The 16,514-nt window shown below is 44.0% G+C and overlaps 1 protein-coding gene across 1 annotated transcript in view; it reads right to left on the bottom strand.

The window, feature by feature from the left end:
• LOC308288797 (low-density lipoprotein receptor-related protein 4-like) overlaps positions 1–16,514 on the bottom strand; it is a gene marked incomplete at its 5' end in the record, with an annotated part of 110,807 nt that overhangs the window by 34,780 nt on the left and 59,513 nt on the right. The window contains 9 exon segments of the mRNA XM_080730267.1: positions 1,487–1,704; positions 5,298–5,454; positions 9,680–9,910; positions 11,606–11,731; positions 12,158–12,298; positions 12,698–12,823; positions 14,214–14,283; positions 14,285–14,302; positions 14,304–14,341. Of these exon segments, the coding sequence (XP_080586393.1) occupies positions 1,487–1,704; positions 5,298–5,454; positions 9,680–9,910; positions 11,606–11,731; positions 12,158–12,298; positions 12,698–12,823; positions 14,214–14,283; positions 14,285–14,302; positions 14,304–14,341 (1,125 nt within the window).

Genomic DNA, 16,514 nt, shown 5'->3' with positions numbered 1-16,514 from the left:
TACAACCGTGATGATCCGTGTGTAAGTTATGGTCCATAGAAAACAGGCCTTTTTGACCAAAGGCAGATATATGCATTTTTCTTCAGCCAGGATGAATACAAGTCAATGGCCGAACGGAAGTTGCCGGAAGTGGCTTTTCGCGAGGCATCAGCGGAGCGGGGGTTACCATGGTAACCAGCTAAGACGCGCAGGGACGTCTTAACGGGGCCGCAGCACTCCGGAAGGGGGGTTAAGACGCCTGTGGACATCTTAGGCATCCCATGTGTCAACACATTGGACGCCAATAATAAATCCTTTAAACTTTTTTTATTTTTTATCCCACGATTTTGTAAACCATTTTTTCACCCAGTGACAATTACCTAAGCTGTAATCCTGGTTTCTGCTCTCCCTCTGCCACGTCTGGGGAGACAACGGACAAAACTCATGCTTCCTTCAGTGCATGAGTAGTCCAAGTTGCTTCTTTTCACCTGACGGGGGATTTCCCCAGTTTGGACGTAACGCGTGGAAGGAACACGTTATTCCAACCAGTTCATTTCCCCTCCATCAGGCGCCCCCGGCTGGCCAGGGGGAGGCATTATAGACCAGGATAGTGCATGTTTTTGTGAGGGTATCTACCCTAGGAGACACGGGGAGAACATGCAAACTCCCCACAGAAAGGCCCTTTCGCCAACCCCACCTAGGGTGTGGACGCTGATGACGCGGAGGAGGGAACATGCCCCCAGCGCCCACAGCGTCCCCAGTGGGAATCGAACCCAGGACCAAATCCACTTAAACTGTGCGCGCGAACGGCGCCATGATAGCTGGGCGCACATGTCATTTTTTGGGATCTCCCATCAAAGTGCCGGATGCTCATGGCTTGACATCTGTTGCATACCTGATGTTTTTTTTGTTTTGTTTTAAGCACATGCACGCAGACGCAAACAAGCAAAGGCTGTGCTGAACAACATAAACACAGGAACGCATAGAGCCTGAGAGGCACAGGATTTATGCTGACATTTATTGGATGTGCATGTTTGAGTGTGGGGAGCTAGGCTGTGTGCGTGCGTGCGTGCGTGCGTGCGTGCGTGCTGCGAACGTGTGTGTGTGTACACAATGGTGCACACATGCTCATTCTGGCCTTTAATGGAAACATGGCATTGATTAACTCCACATGGAATAGTAAAATTGAGTCAGTGCAACATAATATATCTCTCTTGTTGTGTGTGTGTGTGTGTGTGTGTGTGTGTGTGTGTGTGTGTGTGTGTGTGTGTGTGTGTGTGTGTGCACAGTATGTATGTGTATGTATCAGTACCAGTACTTTGATTAATGGGAAATCTAGGAGCTTGTAGCAAGGCCTGCGACCATCTCTCTCTCTCTCTCTCTGCTTCCAGCTGATGGACCCGTCGTTGCCCGGGTTAATATTTACACTGTAGAATTGTGTGTGTGTGTGTGTGTGTGTGTGTGTGTGTGCGTGCGTGCGTGCGTGCGTGCGTGTGTGTGTATTTACCGTGGCTGATGACGGCCTTGCGGTTGCGTCCGTCCAGGTCAGCCTTCTCGATGACGTGGTGCTTGGCGTCCACCCAGTACATGCGGTGCCCGGCGTAGTCGATGGTGAGGCCGTTGGGCCAGAACAGGTGTGTGTCGGCGATCACCCTCCGGTTGGACCCGTCCATGTTGGAGTACTCGATGCGCGGGGTGTTGCCCCAGTCCGTCCAGTAGATCTTACTGTGGCGGGACGAGAGGGAAAGGCGAAGACGTGGGGTGTGACAATTAGTTTAAGTTAAACTAATCTACAAGGAGCTTTTACTTGGTAGGATGTTCACATAGATCAGTGGTGTTCAACCAGTGGTCCGGGGACCACCAGTGGTCCTTCAAGGGATCCCAGGTGTTTCCCAAAAACGATGGAGAGTTGGTAACCAAATGGACCCTTATAGATCTTTAACTCTTGAGAGCTTAAAATAAAACCAAATGGACCCGTACAGCAGGCATTGACACTAAAGTTTGCCCACCTGCCCCCGGCAGGTAAATAAAACTTTCGGGCAGGTGAAGTTTGCTTTCAGGTTGCCCGACCGGACAAGTGCTCATTTGAGAGGGGACGCAACCGTCTAGAAACACAACACAAGATATCTGTCTAAACACCTGAACGTGGCCATAGCGCATCTGGTCTGTGGAATGTAAAATAAGAGCACTGTTTACCTATAATGTGCTGTTTTTACTGTTGCTACACTTAAAAACAAAATATTCAATCATAGCTATGTAGGTGTTTGGTATTTGGATTTGGACGTATTGAGGTATGACATTTTATCGCACAGCCCCAGAAAGTAAAGAAATAAGTGTTAAATTGAGTGGTAATTAAAATCTTACCAGTCATCTTATAATGGACAATTTACTTTTCGGGCAAGTGGGCATGACCTTCCATTTGGTTTTATTTTGGTTTCATTGAAACTCATGGTTTAATAATACACTAATCGTTGTGCTATACTGCAAGATATCAGCACTGGTGTGTAGAGCTGCATCATACCAGAGCCAATATCTCACAGTTTAGCACTTCCTCCCATGTATTATTTATTATTGCTTAATTACAGTCAATCAACTAGAAATCAAGGAGTCTAATAAGTGCCAATATCTCACGACAACAGCAATCGGAATGCATGCACCATATTTACCGTACCTCTAAAGTAGCAAGGGCTGCTGACTGATGCTAATAGCAAAGTAGCTTACCCTTTCTAATCATAAATATTATTAATGAGGCGCAGCTTGCGTAGCTAGTTCATGCAGACAACTCAGGGGGCGTGCCTTCCTGATCAGGTCATCAGTCACATGATCACTTCACCTGATCAGGGCGGGTATTTAAATCCCTCTGCCTACCTCTTCATTCTGGCTTCTCTCCTGGCTGTGCAGCTGCCCTGCTCGCTCTCTGCTGCTGCTCTGCTTGCTCTCTACTGCTGTTATATGTTTTGCAATCCCACCACCTCCCCAGCATCCACCTGTAGGCTTTGTTCTATATCCCCTATGGGGGTCTTAATTAATTCTCTGTCATTCTATTTGGTATATAATAAATCTATTTGGTATATAATAAATCTATTTGGTATATAATAACTTATCTAAAATGTTTATACTTACAGTACAGGGAATGAATAGAGACAGAGTCCTGACGCCAAACTATGCTTTGCAAACTAGGCTTTGTTCTATATCCCCTATGGGGGTCTTAATTCATTCCCTGTAATTCTATTTGGTATATAATAAATCTATTTGGTATATAATTATATATAACTTATCCAAAATGTTTATACTTACAGGGAATGAATAGAGACAGAGTCCTGACGCCAAGCTATGCTTCATATATCATGCTCAGTGGAGGCTATTGCTCAATAAAAATATATTCTAAATTAATCCAAGAGTTGTCTGCCTGAACTGAAACGGTGGTATAATCACAATAATACACAAGTTCATGCTACACCACGAGGTGCCATGGACCAGCACACCAGTATCAATATCATAGCGTAGCACACCGTGTTTCATGTGTTACTGCTCCAATATTCCTGGAGGACTGACTGCATGAAGAGGGAACTCTACCATGGCTGCCATCAGGGGCGTTAGAAAGCGGGGAGGGGGAATGGGACTGAGTTACTAGGGCCCAAGGTGGAGGGGCCTTAATTATGTTATACTTAAGCTATTGAAAAATAGCAGATCTACAAGCTCGCAGCGCGGCACCGAGTGCCGCGCTACGAGCTTGTAGAGCTTGTAGATGTGCTATTTTTGAAAAGTCGTGAAAATGTGTGCAAATCTTTGAATATATGTATTTTTAAAGCGAACATTTTGTAACTCAAATTTTGCTTCTGGGGGGGTCCCTGGAACGAAATATTTTGATATGGAGGACTTTGCCAAATACATATCATTTTGGGGGTCCTTCACATGAAAAGGTTTGAGCACCGCATAGAAACATGTTTTTTTTTTGTTTTTGTTTTTTCAAAAAACGTAAGGATTTGAAAGATTTTCAATAGTTAAAGCACAAAATAATGCTTAATAATGCGTTCCCAGTCTAAATGGGTTAAACCCCCCTCCCCCTATGAAGAACACTCATGGGGGGCCCACAGTGAATCCTTGTACCCGGGGCCCAGAACTTGGTGCGACACCCCTGCTGGCTGCCATGTTTTGCTATCACCACACAGCAGGGTCTGAACTTTCTCTACTATCACTCACTTATCGGTTCTCCACCGTCCCAGAGCCACACTTCCATCAATGGCTTCAATTAACCCATGCAAATGAGCTCCCTAATAAGTCACACAAGATTCCTAGCTTTAACTTTCTCTGGGGCTCATTTCCAAAGCTCTTTTCCTGCCATGGCAGCATTTACTGTAAAGGCTGGAGAGAAACTGGGTGTGAAGTGAGTGGTGCCTTTAATGTGTTCATTTAATTAAAAGCCCATTAAGACCTGGAACGCATTATTAGGCTACGCAAAATTACTTTAAAGGAGCTATAGTCAACTTTTTCATTTTGGCTTGTCAGGCTGACTTTGTTTACATCTATGCATATTGTCTATTCGTTTATATAGAATCCATATAAAAGAATAGAAGAGGGATGTAAACAAAGTCAGCCTGACAACGGCCAGAATGATTATTTTATCATTATTTTTACTTTTTTTTTTTTTTTTTGATTTTAGAAAAGAAACATATATGAAGCTTAATTTTTTTTATAATATATTTTCGAAACATTATTTTTATTTTAGGATCCGTTTTTCAAGAAAAAGTTGACTAAAGCTCCTTTAACCATTATTTTATGCTATTGAAAAGTAGCAGATCTACAAGCTCACATTGTAGATCTGCTATTTTTGAAAAATGAGAGAATTTGTGCATTGAAGTCTTTGAAGATTTTGACCCGATTCTATAATTCTTTTCTAAATCCTTCTTCTAAAATCAGTGGTTCTCAAACCTTTTCATGTCAAGGAGCGCCAAAATTACATCTATTTGGCTGCGGACCCCCATCTGAAAAAATGTTGTTCCATGGACCCCCAGAAGCTTTGAGATTTGAGTTACAAAAGTTTGCTTCCCCGCGAAGCTTGGCCAATGTGCACGCACGCACGCACGCACGCACGCACGCACGCACGCACGCACGCACGCACGCACGCACGCACGCACGCACGCGCGACAGATGCTAGCCTTTGGGCTGCATTTTGCTGCCAAGCTGTAATCTCAGCTCTGCCTCTCACACAACACCGCAACGGGGCCAAGTCTTCCAGGGATATGTACACCAGTTTGTATACACTGGGAACCATCTGCTGTGAATTACATGGTGCGTGTGTGTGTGTGTATTCGTACCCCTCGATGGGGTGCAGGGCGATGGCTCGGGGTTTCTCCATGCTCTGCCAGAGGAGGACCTTGCGATGGCTCCCGTCGAGGTTGGCCACCTCGATGCGGGACGTCCCGGAGTCGGTCCAGTACAGCTTGTCGTGGATCCAGTCTATGGCCAGGCCACCTGGGAACAGCCACGCAGCAGAGGGGACACAGGGAGATAAGCATTTAACCTTACATTCAGTTATTTTATGCATATTGTCCTCAACTCTGAATTGTATTAGCAGATTAATCTGATGGCCATCTACGTGTGACACGTGTTATAATTTAGATAAGCGTTTTGCAACCGTTCATTTATTAACCACTTTCAACGCGGCGTCCCTATTTTGGGAATGTCATTATAGGCGAATATTTTCAAACATTTTCTCTTGTCACCCCCAAACAAATAGTCAAAATAGTTGATCTACAAGCTCTCAACATGTCGCCAAGCGACGTGTTGAGAGCTTGTAGATCTACTATTTTCGCTAGTTTAGAAATGAAGCTATGTTGACACACTTTTTGCCACCCCCTATTATTTCCTTCTGAAATGACGCGTCTGCCGATAAGGATAGACAGATATATAGTTGGAAAGTGTGACATCATTAGGCAGGTTGAATGATAGCATCTTATTAAGCTATTTGGTGTGTGCAGTTCCAACATTCCTATGGAAACTATGAATGGGATGTTTGTAAAGCGCCAAAATAAAGTATGAACCGCACAGAAGTTCCCTTACCTGGACTGTCTTGAATGAAAAATACTAAAACTATAATCGATTTTGCCATTTAAATGCTATAAGAACAAGGGTGGAGCTCCGGTGAGTGCAGGCGCGAGTCCGCTACACTTCATCACTACTAATGAAGTCCGAAGGTAGGTCATGTTGTTGGCAAGATGTGACATTAAACGTATTGCCAACATGCAGTACACACGAAAACAAAAAGCAGCTGTTAAGCAAACCATCTCCCTACCATCTGTGCATCTCGTATCTTAATTTGACGAGTTTGGAAATTCCAAATCACACTTTCCACAGGAAACTAAATGGTGGAGATGCTAATCTTTTGGCACACAAATGTATACAAAACGATGGCTTCCACTAACCTACTCCACGCGTTTCATGTGTTTGTGATGTATTCTGGACTGAGACAATAATGTAAAAACACAGTACTTCTGTACTGTCGACAGCCTACGTTGAAGACAACTTTCTGTGATGGGCAACAAAGTGCTTTAAAATCAGAACCACATTTCCTTTGTATACCCCTGCTTTTCATATTTACATTTTGGGCATTTTGCCAACAGTCGGCAACATGGAAGAGTTTATAAAGACCTGGTGTCAGCAGGTCAGGCTGTTTAGAGTATGCGGTCATGCTGCTTACTGTACTTTCTCCAGGGGCGTCACAAGGGGGGGGGGGGAGGTCACTAGGGCCCAAGGTGGAGGGGCCTTCATTATTTTATACTTTAGCTATTGAAAAATAGCAGATATACAAGCTCACGAGCTTGTATATCTGCTATTTTTGAAAAGTCGTGAAAATGCGTGCAAATCTTTGAATATATGTATTTGTAACTCGAATTTTGCTTCTGGGGGGTCCCTGGAACTGGAACTAAATGTTTTGAGATGGAAAACATAGGTTTTTCAAAAACCCTTAGAAGGATTTTAAATATTCAAAGACTTGCACAAATGTTCACGATTTTTCAAAAATAGCAGATCTACTAGCTTGCAGCGCGCTGTGAGCTTGTACCTATATCTGCTATTTTTCAATAGTACAGCACAAAATAATGCGTAATAATGTGTTCCCAGTCTAAATGGATTAAACCTAACCCCTATGAAGAACATTCATGGGGGGCCCGCAGTGAATCCTTGTACCCAGGGCCCAGAATATGGTGTGACTTTCTCTTTAACCGCTGAATAACACACCATGAACATTGTCCTGTTCTGTAGTTAATGTACCCTGGCTCATTGCGCCATCAAATATTTAGCGTACAATGTATTAACATTTAATGTCTTAAGCATAATGTCAAACTTAATAGAAGGCTTGGATCAGTGATCCAAGTGTAAAAGAAATGGGCAGCCACCACCCAAATAAAAAAAAAATAGCAGTGGAGAGACATGTTTTCAAATTAGTTGATTGACTCAGCTCTTGATAGAAGGACTATAGACACTTTTTAAACCGTATTTCCTGTATTTTGGGGCTGAAATACAAGTGTTTATGTTGGTAATATGCGTAAACATTGGAGTAAAACATCAATACTATGATTTATGATGGGGTATATACAGCATATTGTCCATCTACAAATCAAACTCTTTAAGAACGTATGTGAATATAGTCCAGAATGTTGTCTTTATGTTATGTATTCCAACTGCGTGTTCTATGCATGCTATGGGCCTGTTTACTGGAAGCAGACTTTTAAATGAATGGGGGAAACATTGTGTGCACTCACAGAATTAGTCTTAGATGATTTATTTAAAGTGCACAGTAGCAGTCCAAGACCAATGCATCAAGGCTTAGGCAGAAGCATGTTCATCTTGGGTGTGTCTGGGAGCAGCTAAGCTCTGGCACTGCAGGACTGATGGGTGTGAAACTTGCATGTCATCAAGATATCAGTCAGACCTTTCATGTTCCATTCCTTAATTTTCTTTTTGTGTGTCACATTTAAGTACCACAGGGTCTAGTTCATGGCAGCTGCCATGACCGGACTGGGGGAGAGGCGCAACATGCTGCCAGGGATCCAATGCAATTGAGATCGCCTATTGAAGCCTTATACTCAACCTGTGGGTCAGGAGGACCCCGAGGGGGGTCCCCAAATTGTTTTGGGGGGTCCCCAGATGATCAGCTTAATGCGCAATATTGTTTTCTCACTCAACAGCAAACAAGCCAACATAAAGTGTTAAGTGTATAGAGGGTATCTGCACATTTCTAATGTGACAATTCTAAGGATTTTTTAATACCTCTAAAATGACTAATTAAACATTGGCCAAATTAGTTTATTATTACCAAGTATTAGAGGCAGAAATTGTGAAAATAGCCGATCTACATACTCACATTGCCTCGCGCTCAATAGAGCTGTATTATACAAAATGTAATGCCTCAACTCTTAGTGCTCGTCAGGGTTTTTGGGGGTTGCAGCCTGAAAAGCTTGAGAACCACTGCCATAGGGGACGAAGAGAAGTACGTGAGTAAGCCATGACTGGACGGCTGTCTGATTTCACAACTTGGGTTAAACAGGTTTCACCTGAATGTGAAATTAAACACATAAACTCTGGCTAGCTGAGAAAAGTCACCTGACCTTAACAGTGTATTGAATGATGATTTAAGTTATCAATCACATGAAAGCACACAGCCTTAACAGTTAAGGCTGTGTTTGTACTCAAACAAACACAAGTTAAGGCTTAACTTGTGTTTGTTTGAGTACAAACGCCTTCCCTACACATTAAAGTCAGATGGCTATCAGAGGGGAGATCGTTGGCCAGAGTATTTGAGTTCAAGTTCAAAGCCATACTGGAAAACATGGCTTCCATTACCAGCATCACACCATTATAGAAGTATAAAAGAGTCAATTTATTTTCTGTTTACAAACTGAAAATATGATGTATTTAGAACACAGTGTCCCAGAATCTCATATTCATTCATATCTAACAAAGTATGATGTAACATAATGTAGTGGTTCTCAAAGTGGATTCCAGGGACTTAGTGGGTTCCTTTATGGGGGTATAAAACTGACAAAAAGGTCTGTAACTCTGACAGTGTACAAATGGAACCAAATGGACCCTAACAGGTTCATTTGGTTCAATTTGTACACTGTCAGAGTTAAGGGGAGACCTTGAAATGTTTAAGTTTGAGAAACACTTATATGTAGACACATACTTACCTCCACTTTTCCACAGTAAATATCTTTCTTTTTCTTTTCCTTTTTGAATGCTTTTCCCCCTTTTGTTATTGATGACATCCTATGCAAAGTACTGTGTTCTATCCGTCTGTCTTTCAATGTTATATGAGATACATAAAGTGGTTCCTGTGTAAATAAGCCGAAAAGATTACTAGGGTCTCCTTTTAGTTGACCTTGTACCGAGTGATTTGTACCGTCATGAAACTGTACTTTTTCCTATGCAACCTTCTAATAAATCCTTCAATCTATCAATCAATGAATCAAGGTATAACATAGCACCAGATGTGTGGCCAGAGATGCTGAAACAGGGGGATGGGACTTGAGACGAGACTTTGACTGCTGAATTGTACGAGGTGGTGGGGGGGGCATGTGCACTGTGCACATGGGGTGATCACTGCCTGCCTCCTGTGAATTGTTTTATTTTTATTTTTGTTTATTTTCTTTTTATTTCGTTCATATTTACACACTACAACACATATATTATGTCCTACCGGGGCTCTCGAGGCCGGTGGAGACCACCTCCTCCACGTTGGAGCCGTTGAGGTTGGCCTTCATGATGCGGTCCAGCGTGACGTCGGACCAGAAGACCAGCTCGTTGCTGTGGTGGAAGTCCAGGGCGATGGCGTTCTCCAGGTTGTTGAGCAGCAGCGTGTACTCGGAACGGTGCGGCAGCACCTGGCGGATGTCGATGCGGTTGGCAAACAGCAGCACCGGCTCCGGTCCTGAGAGAGACAGCCAGACAGACATATAAATTATATTGTTGTCTTCGGTGGAAACCTTGTATGTCCAAAACCTTTCGTTTTGCATTTATCATTTTAAAAATGATTTAAGCTCACGGTGCGAGGCGTTGTGTGATGGTAAATTGGCTGTTTTCACTAGTTTTGTGCGACAGTCTTGTATGATGAAGCAGCGCTTTACTTAATGAAAAAACATGCACATTTGAAACTTGGGAGATACAAGGTTTCTGCCCGAGAGTGATGCTGTGTTAAATGGTTTTATACACGGTAGATCCATGGTGGGAGCTGAACCACGAGATTGTCCATTAATAAGTAACAATAATATACTTTCTTTATAGATGGTACCTTCAGAGGTGAAAAGAACAGATGAGAGGTGGGGAGGCAGAGGGAGAAGAGCTGAGAGAGAACACGCAGGATTTGGCTGCGACATTAGCGAGTCAAACTCAACCAGGAATGCAAATGGGAAAAACAGTCAGAATCTAAGGATCCAATCCGATTATTGCCAAAAACAATATCTGTCCGCAAGCTTTCCTTTGAAACCATCGGCACCGAGACTAAATGAGAGCCAAAGAAGAAGTAAAAAGAGAGGGTTCCAGGTTCTGAGTAGTAGGCACTGGACAGATGTCTTGAGTTTGAGAGTGTGCGGTCAGCTTTAATAAGAGACATCATTAATCTGGTAGAAAGCGGAGGGGATGTGGTCCTGGCAGCTAGCTGACCCTGGGGTTCAACACCGATCACAGGCTCAGACTGACGGTCTACAGTTGTCTACCGTGACTGCAGAGCTAAATCCAGAACACCCCATTCATCAGTCGACCTCATTCTCCCTCTTAAGACCCTCACAGAACCAAAAAGAAACCCCTTTCCTTGCAGCGGTGAAAAGAAGAAGCAGTGTTTCTCATCCTAGGTGTTTGCCAACCAGTGAAACGGGAACTAAGAAACTGAAGTAGTTCAGCGTGTACACTGACTTATGTGAATAGAAACTGAACGTATTACAATGTTCTGAAATTGTAGGTAACCAACGTTAATATCAAAAGTAAACAAAACACAAAAAAAGTAAAGTATGGGCTGGAATCAAGGGCCGAAATCATATTCATAATAATCATATCATTCATTCCTGACTAATTCAAACCAATAGACAAGATTAATAGCAGCAGACTTGTCCTTTTTATGGAATTTCTGCTTTACTGGAAGAGAGAAACAGGAAAGAGAGTAGAGAGAAAAGATGTCCAGGTTCCGAGGCAAGATGTTGTGACTAAATGGACTACATATATTCTTCTACATGTCCAAAACCGTTCGTTTTGTATTTATCATTTTAAAAATGATTTAAACTAGTGAAAATAGCAGATCTACAAGCACACAACGCCTTGCGTTGTGTGTTGTGTTGTCTGCTATTTTCTCTAGTTTTTTGCGACAGTCTTGTATGATTAAACATACAAATTTGAAACTTGGAGATACAAGGTTTCTGCCTGACATGACGATGTACTAGTTAAACTACCAGCATACCCATTATTGTGTTATTTGATACACCTGGTTATAACCTCAAGGTCAAGGCTAAATTCAGGTCCAAATGCAAAAAATGTCTTGTATTGGGAGGCAAGCCCCTGTCAGGCACCCGCCTCTCCGGTTCTGGTTAGAGTCAACTTTGAACTTGGACCATCACAAAATAACTGAGAAATGTACCTAGAGCCTTGCAGCTGCGCTTGTCAGGCCTGAGCTCGTAGCCGTGGACACACCAACACGTGAATCCCCCCTCTGCGTTGGTACAGCCTTGGCTACAGTAACCCTCTTCAGCACACTCATCCACGTCTGGACCGAACCAAAGACACACAGAAGGGGTGATGGGAGGTGGGAGTGGGTACGAGAGATGGAGAGACAAAAATAGTGAAATGTTTAAGTTATCCGTACTTGACATTTTATATACTATATATAGTACATACTGTATATAATATATACACACACAAACACACACACATACTGTATTATTGCTTGCTGGCATCTTTTTTTTTTTTTTTTGCCTATGAGGCACTTTCTCAAGACAGTTTTCAAAGTGCCACACTAAGATGTTGTAAGGTAGCATAGTACCCTTGGACTGCTCAGTCACATTCCAAGTAAGAACCTAGACACATATACACGCGCACACAGTACATTCTAGTGTTAATGTATCTCTTTAACTGTCAAAATGGACCCTGGTCCACACATGCGCACACACACACACACACACGCGCAACTTACCCAGGCAGGTTCTTCCATCGTCAGCATTGAGTTTGTATCCAGTGTGACATGTGCATTGGACCAAACCACCTCTACCCATCTGACACTTCTGGGCGCAGCCTCCATTATTCTGGTTACAGTTCCCTTCACTGGGGCGTGGACCTGCATACACAGAAAACGTGCCTCAGTCTAGAGCACACATTTATACAGCCGTGGCTTCCAAACAACACTACAACACACTACTAACCCCACTGCCTGGGTAAAGAGGTGAAAGCCTTGCCTTTGGATCCATACGCAGTCCTATTTGACCCACAATCACCTTCCTTAAACAAACTGCTGAGCAGCCGATCGGCGATCTGATTTTGGATATTCTTTTTATAAATGAAATCAAATTAAATTCTCTGGTTTCTCGGGGCGTGGCAGAGAGATCAAAGGCTTTCTATCGGGTTTCTCGGATTGGGGCAGTAAACGAGTTAAAGTAAAGTAAAATCCTAAATGTTCATGTTAAATGAACATTGAGGATTAAACACACAGTCTCATTCACAGTGGTGTGGGACTCACGGCAGTCCTGGTGAGGGTGTTCGTCTGTTCCGTCTCCACAGTCGTTGACTTCGTTGCACACCTTCCTCTGTCCAATGCAGCGGCCGTTACCGCACAGGAACTGATCCGGAGCACAGGGAGGGCTGTCTGTGAGGAGACACGCACACACAGGGGCGTCACATGGGGGCGAAAAGTGGGACAGAGTTACCAGGGCCCAAGGTGGAGGGGCCAGGAATTATTTTATACTTTAGCCATTGAAAATTAGCAGATAGCGCTGCGAGCTTGTAGAGCTTGTAGTTAGAGGGGGTCCCTATAACTAAATATTTTGAGATGGGGGTCCGTGGCCAAATACATATAATTTTGGGGGTCCTTCACATGAAAAAGTTTGAGCACCACTGACATAGAAACATAGGTTTTTCAAAAAAGGATTTGAAACCTTTTTCACGATTTCTCAAAAGTAGCAGATCTACAAGCTCGCAGCGCAGCACTCGGTGCCGCGCTGTGAGCTTGTATATCTGCTATTTTTCTACTACACAATTTGCAACAGGTGCTTGCCAATTGTGTTCCAATGCCAGGCCAGCACTGCTTCTCTTCCGGACCAGTACATGGCAAAATACTTATTAATTTAACTAAAAGGGTGTACACATATAGGTCTATTTGGTTTTATTTTCTACACCATCGAGAGTTAAAATAACACTGAGGATGTTACTGTCTAAGTGGGATACAGAATATTATGCTAGCATACAATTCATACATTCTGGGAAAACAATGAATGAAACAATAGAGGCCAACTTGCTCGATATCGACATCCTGTGTTTTGTTATTCATACCACACGCACCCATGCACATACAATACTGTAAAATACATTTAACAAAAACCCATTCAGAGCTTATGACCAGTTTTTCTAATGCTACCAATTGTGACAGCAGGGGGTGACATTCTTTCCAAATGGGTCTGGATCTGAGAGGGTGGATCTCGTTTTAAAAACTCCGCTATTCAGTTCCACCTCCTCCTGTTCGTAAACACTCACGCAAACTATGTCCTCTCATCTGCTGGGTAAAAAAAATGTACATCTCCACCATCGCAGAAGCACTAACAAGGCTTTTAAGTGTGAGTCGAGTTTTTTTGACAGGGCGTGTGCGTGCGCGCATGTACAAGGTCATGCATAAGAGCAAGATGGAAAAGAGTGCTTACACACACACGCACACGCACACGCACACACACACACTCACTGTGATCAGACTCACAACAATACATTTCTTTTCGCTTTTTCCAAACAGAGACCAGGGTTGTCTGAAGCTGTTGTCATGGTTACTGCTGAACCATGTGTTATATTTAGACTGGGAGGAGAGAGAGAGAGAGAAAGAGAGAGAGAGAGAGAGAGAGTGAAAGAGAAAGGAGAGGAGGAGAAAGAAGAAAGAAAGAAAGAAAGAAAGAAAGAAAAGAAAGAAAGAAAGAAAGAAAGAAGAAGAAAGAGAGAGACAGAGACAGAGACAGAAACAGAAACATAAAGAGGGGCGTGGTCCTGAACCTCACCTGTCTTCTCACAGCCTTCCTCGTCGCTGCTGTCCGAGCAGTCGTCCTCGCCGTCACATCGCCACGACAAACCGCACGCAACGGCCCGTTTGCACAGCGGAACTGATCGGCCGTGCACATGGACGTGGCTGCACCACACACACACACACACACACACACACACACACACACACACACACACACACACACACACACACACACACACACACACACACACACACACACACACACACACACACACACACACACACACACACACACACACACACACACACAAGAAGATAAACAACATGTACACATGTTGTACACGAGTAGGCCAGTCCCCGACTAGATAGTCCAAATAATAGTGATAGAAGCTGCAATCCGGAACTTATTTAAATCAATAAAAAGTTATTTTAAATAGTTATTTTAAAGTGTTAAGTAGAGCAATGATTCCCAAACACTGGTCGGGATTTTTTGTTTTCCTAAATTTGTTTTTTAATTATTATTTCAAAATATTTTCAAAAAATATTCCCAAAAAGAACAAACATTTTCATAAAAACAAAATTCAAAGATTTTCTTTTTCAATTATTTCATGAAGAAATCTAAGAAAAATCTAAGAAATTCCTAATTAGAAAACAATGTCTAAGTAATACTGTAGTTACAATAGCAGATCTGCAAGCTCACAACACTGAGCTTGTAGAGCTCACCATGCTATTTTCACTAGTTTGGGTCTGGGGGAAACGTCTATTCTCTCTTGTGGGTAAGGAGCTGAAAAGTTTGGGAACCACCGAAGTAGAGTATGTTAATATTATAACACTTGCACATCTGCAGCTGCTGAGAGAGGTTTCCCAGTGAGAGGTTTTTTGACCCTGGTGTCAGTTAGGAGTCAGGACACATACTGGTTGAAAAATATCTCCTTGCCTTTTGGATGAGCCGTAGATGTTTTAGAGTTGACAGATTGCAGCTTTGACAAATTGCGGTGCAGTGGGATTCCAGGGACTCTAAAGGGGAACACACACTGGACGCGGAGGCGGCGCGGAAGCGGCGTGTCAAAAAATATGGCCCCATTATTTTCAATGAAGTAAACCACACCGGCGGTGTCAGACGCGCGCAGTCCGCGGGTCTGCCGCTCACCTGCCGCGCCGATACGCCGCTGTTCTATTTTTCCAGCGTTGCCGCGCGGTGAACATGTTCTCCCATGGTTCTCCCCACCGGGGGAAATGGATGTGCTGTGTGGCAGCACGCCGCATCCAGTTGGGGTTACCGCGCGGGCACTTCACGTGCGTCGATACCGGAACAAGACGCTGCAACAGCCGTCCCGCGTCCAGTGTGTGCTTCCCCCTTAGATTGACCCATACAAGTCTGTAACTCTGACAGTGTACAAATGTAACCAAACCAGTAAGACTCCCTAATCGGGAGATAAGCGACCGTAGGTGGCTTATCTCCACAAATAGGGCAAAAATGTGTTTTTTCCCAAAATCTTCCTGATCCATGTTGATGACATGAGTGTAGACATGCTGTGTAGTGATATTCGTGATTTTAGGGCAAAAACTGTAGGAGCAGTGTCCCAAAAATGTGTTTTAAAAAATCGGCCTGAAGGTGGCGCTAGAATAGGGCCATGTGAGAAATGAGGGGTGGGGTCTCCGCGTTGCCTTGGCGGACGAATAGGTACCGGCCCCGGCTCTCCCGGACGCTCCTAGCCCGAGTTACGGGCATTTTATGTGCGCTGCAGTGGCAGGGGGTCCTCCACTGGGGGCGCCACCACTTTTGCATCCGTTCTGGAGCACCAGGAGTCGGTGGTCCCCGGGAATTCCCCGTGAGCAGCCCCGTTGGGGTGGTCATTTGGTCATTTTTGCACATTTGGTCATTTTTTACATTTGGGGGTCCCCCAGGGACCAGGTCCCTGGGGCTCCGGGGGGTCCATGGAGGTTGTAGTTTGGCAGGCAAGGAGTGTGGTGTGTAAAAATCTGGCATGGATCGGGTCAACAGGTGCGGAGATATAAGCAGGGAAAAAGTGTGACGTGTGACGTGTGAGCACATTTGGGTCATTTTTTACATCTGGGGGTCCCCCAGGGACCCTGGGGGCCCCTGGGGCTCCGGGGGTCCTTGGAGGTCGTAGTTTGGCAGTCAAGGAGTGTGTGTGCAAAATTTGGCATGGATGGGGGCAACGGTTGTGGAGATATGAGCAGGGCAAAAGTGTGACGGACTGACTCACTCACTCACCCACGGACAGCCGGTGGAGGTTTTGGTAGTAAATGCGACCTATGGTCGCAATGAACCCGTTCGCATTCATTTGGTTCCATTTGTACACTGTCAGAG

Source organism: Nannobrachium achirus, assembly GCF_963921795.1.
Source record: "Nannobrachium achirus genome assembly, chromosome: 7".
NCBI classification, from domain to species: Eukaryota; Metazoa; Chordata; class Actinopteri; order Myctophiformes; family Myctophidae; genus Nannobrachium; species Nannobrachium achirus.
Note: the sequence above shows the minus strand (reverse complement) of the source record. Positions and strands in the feature narration are given on the sequence as shown.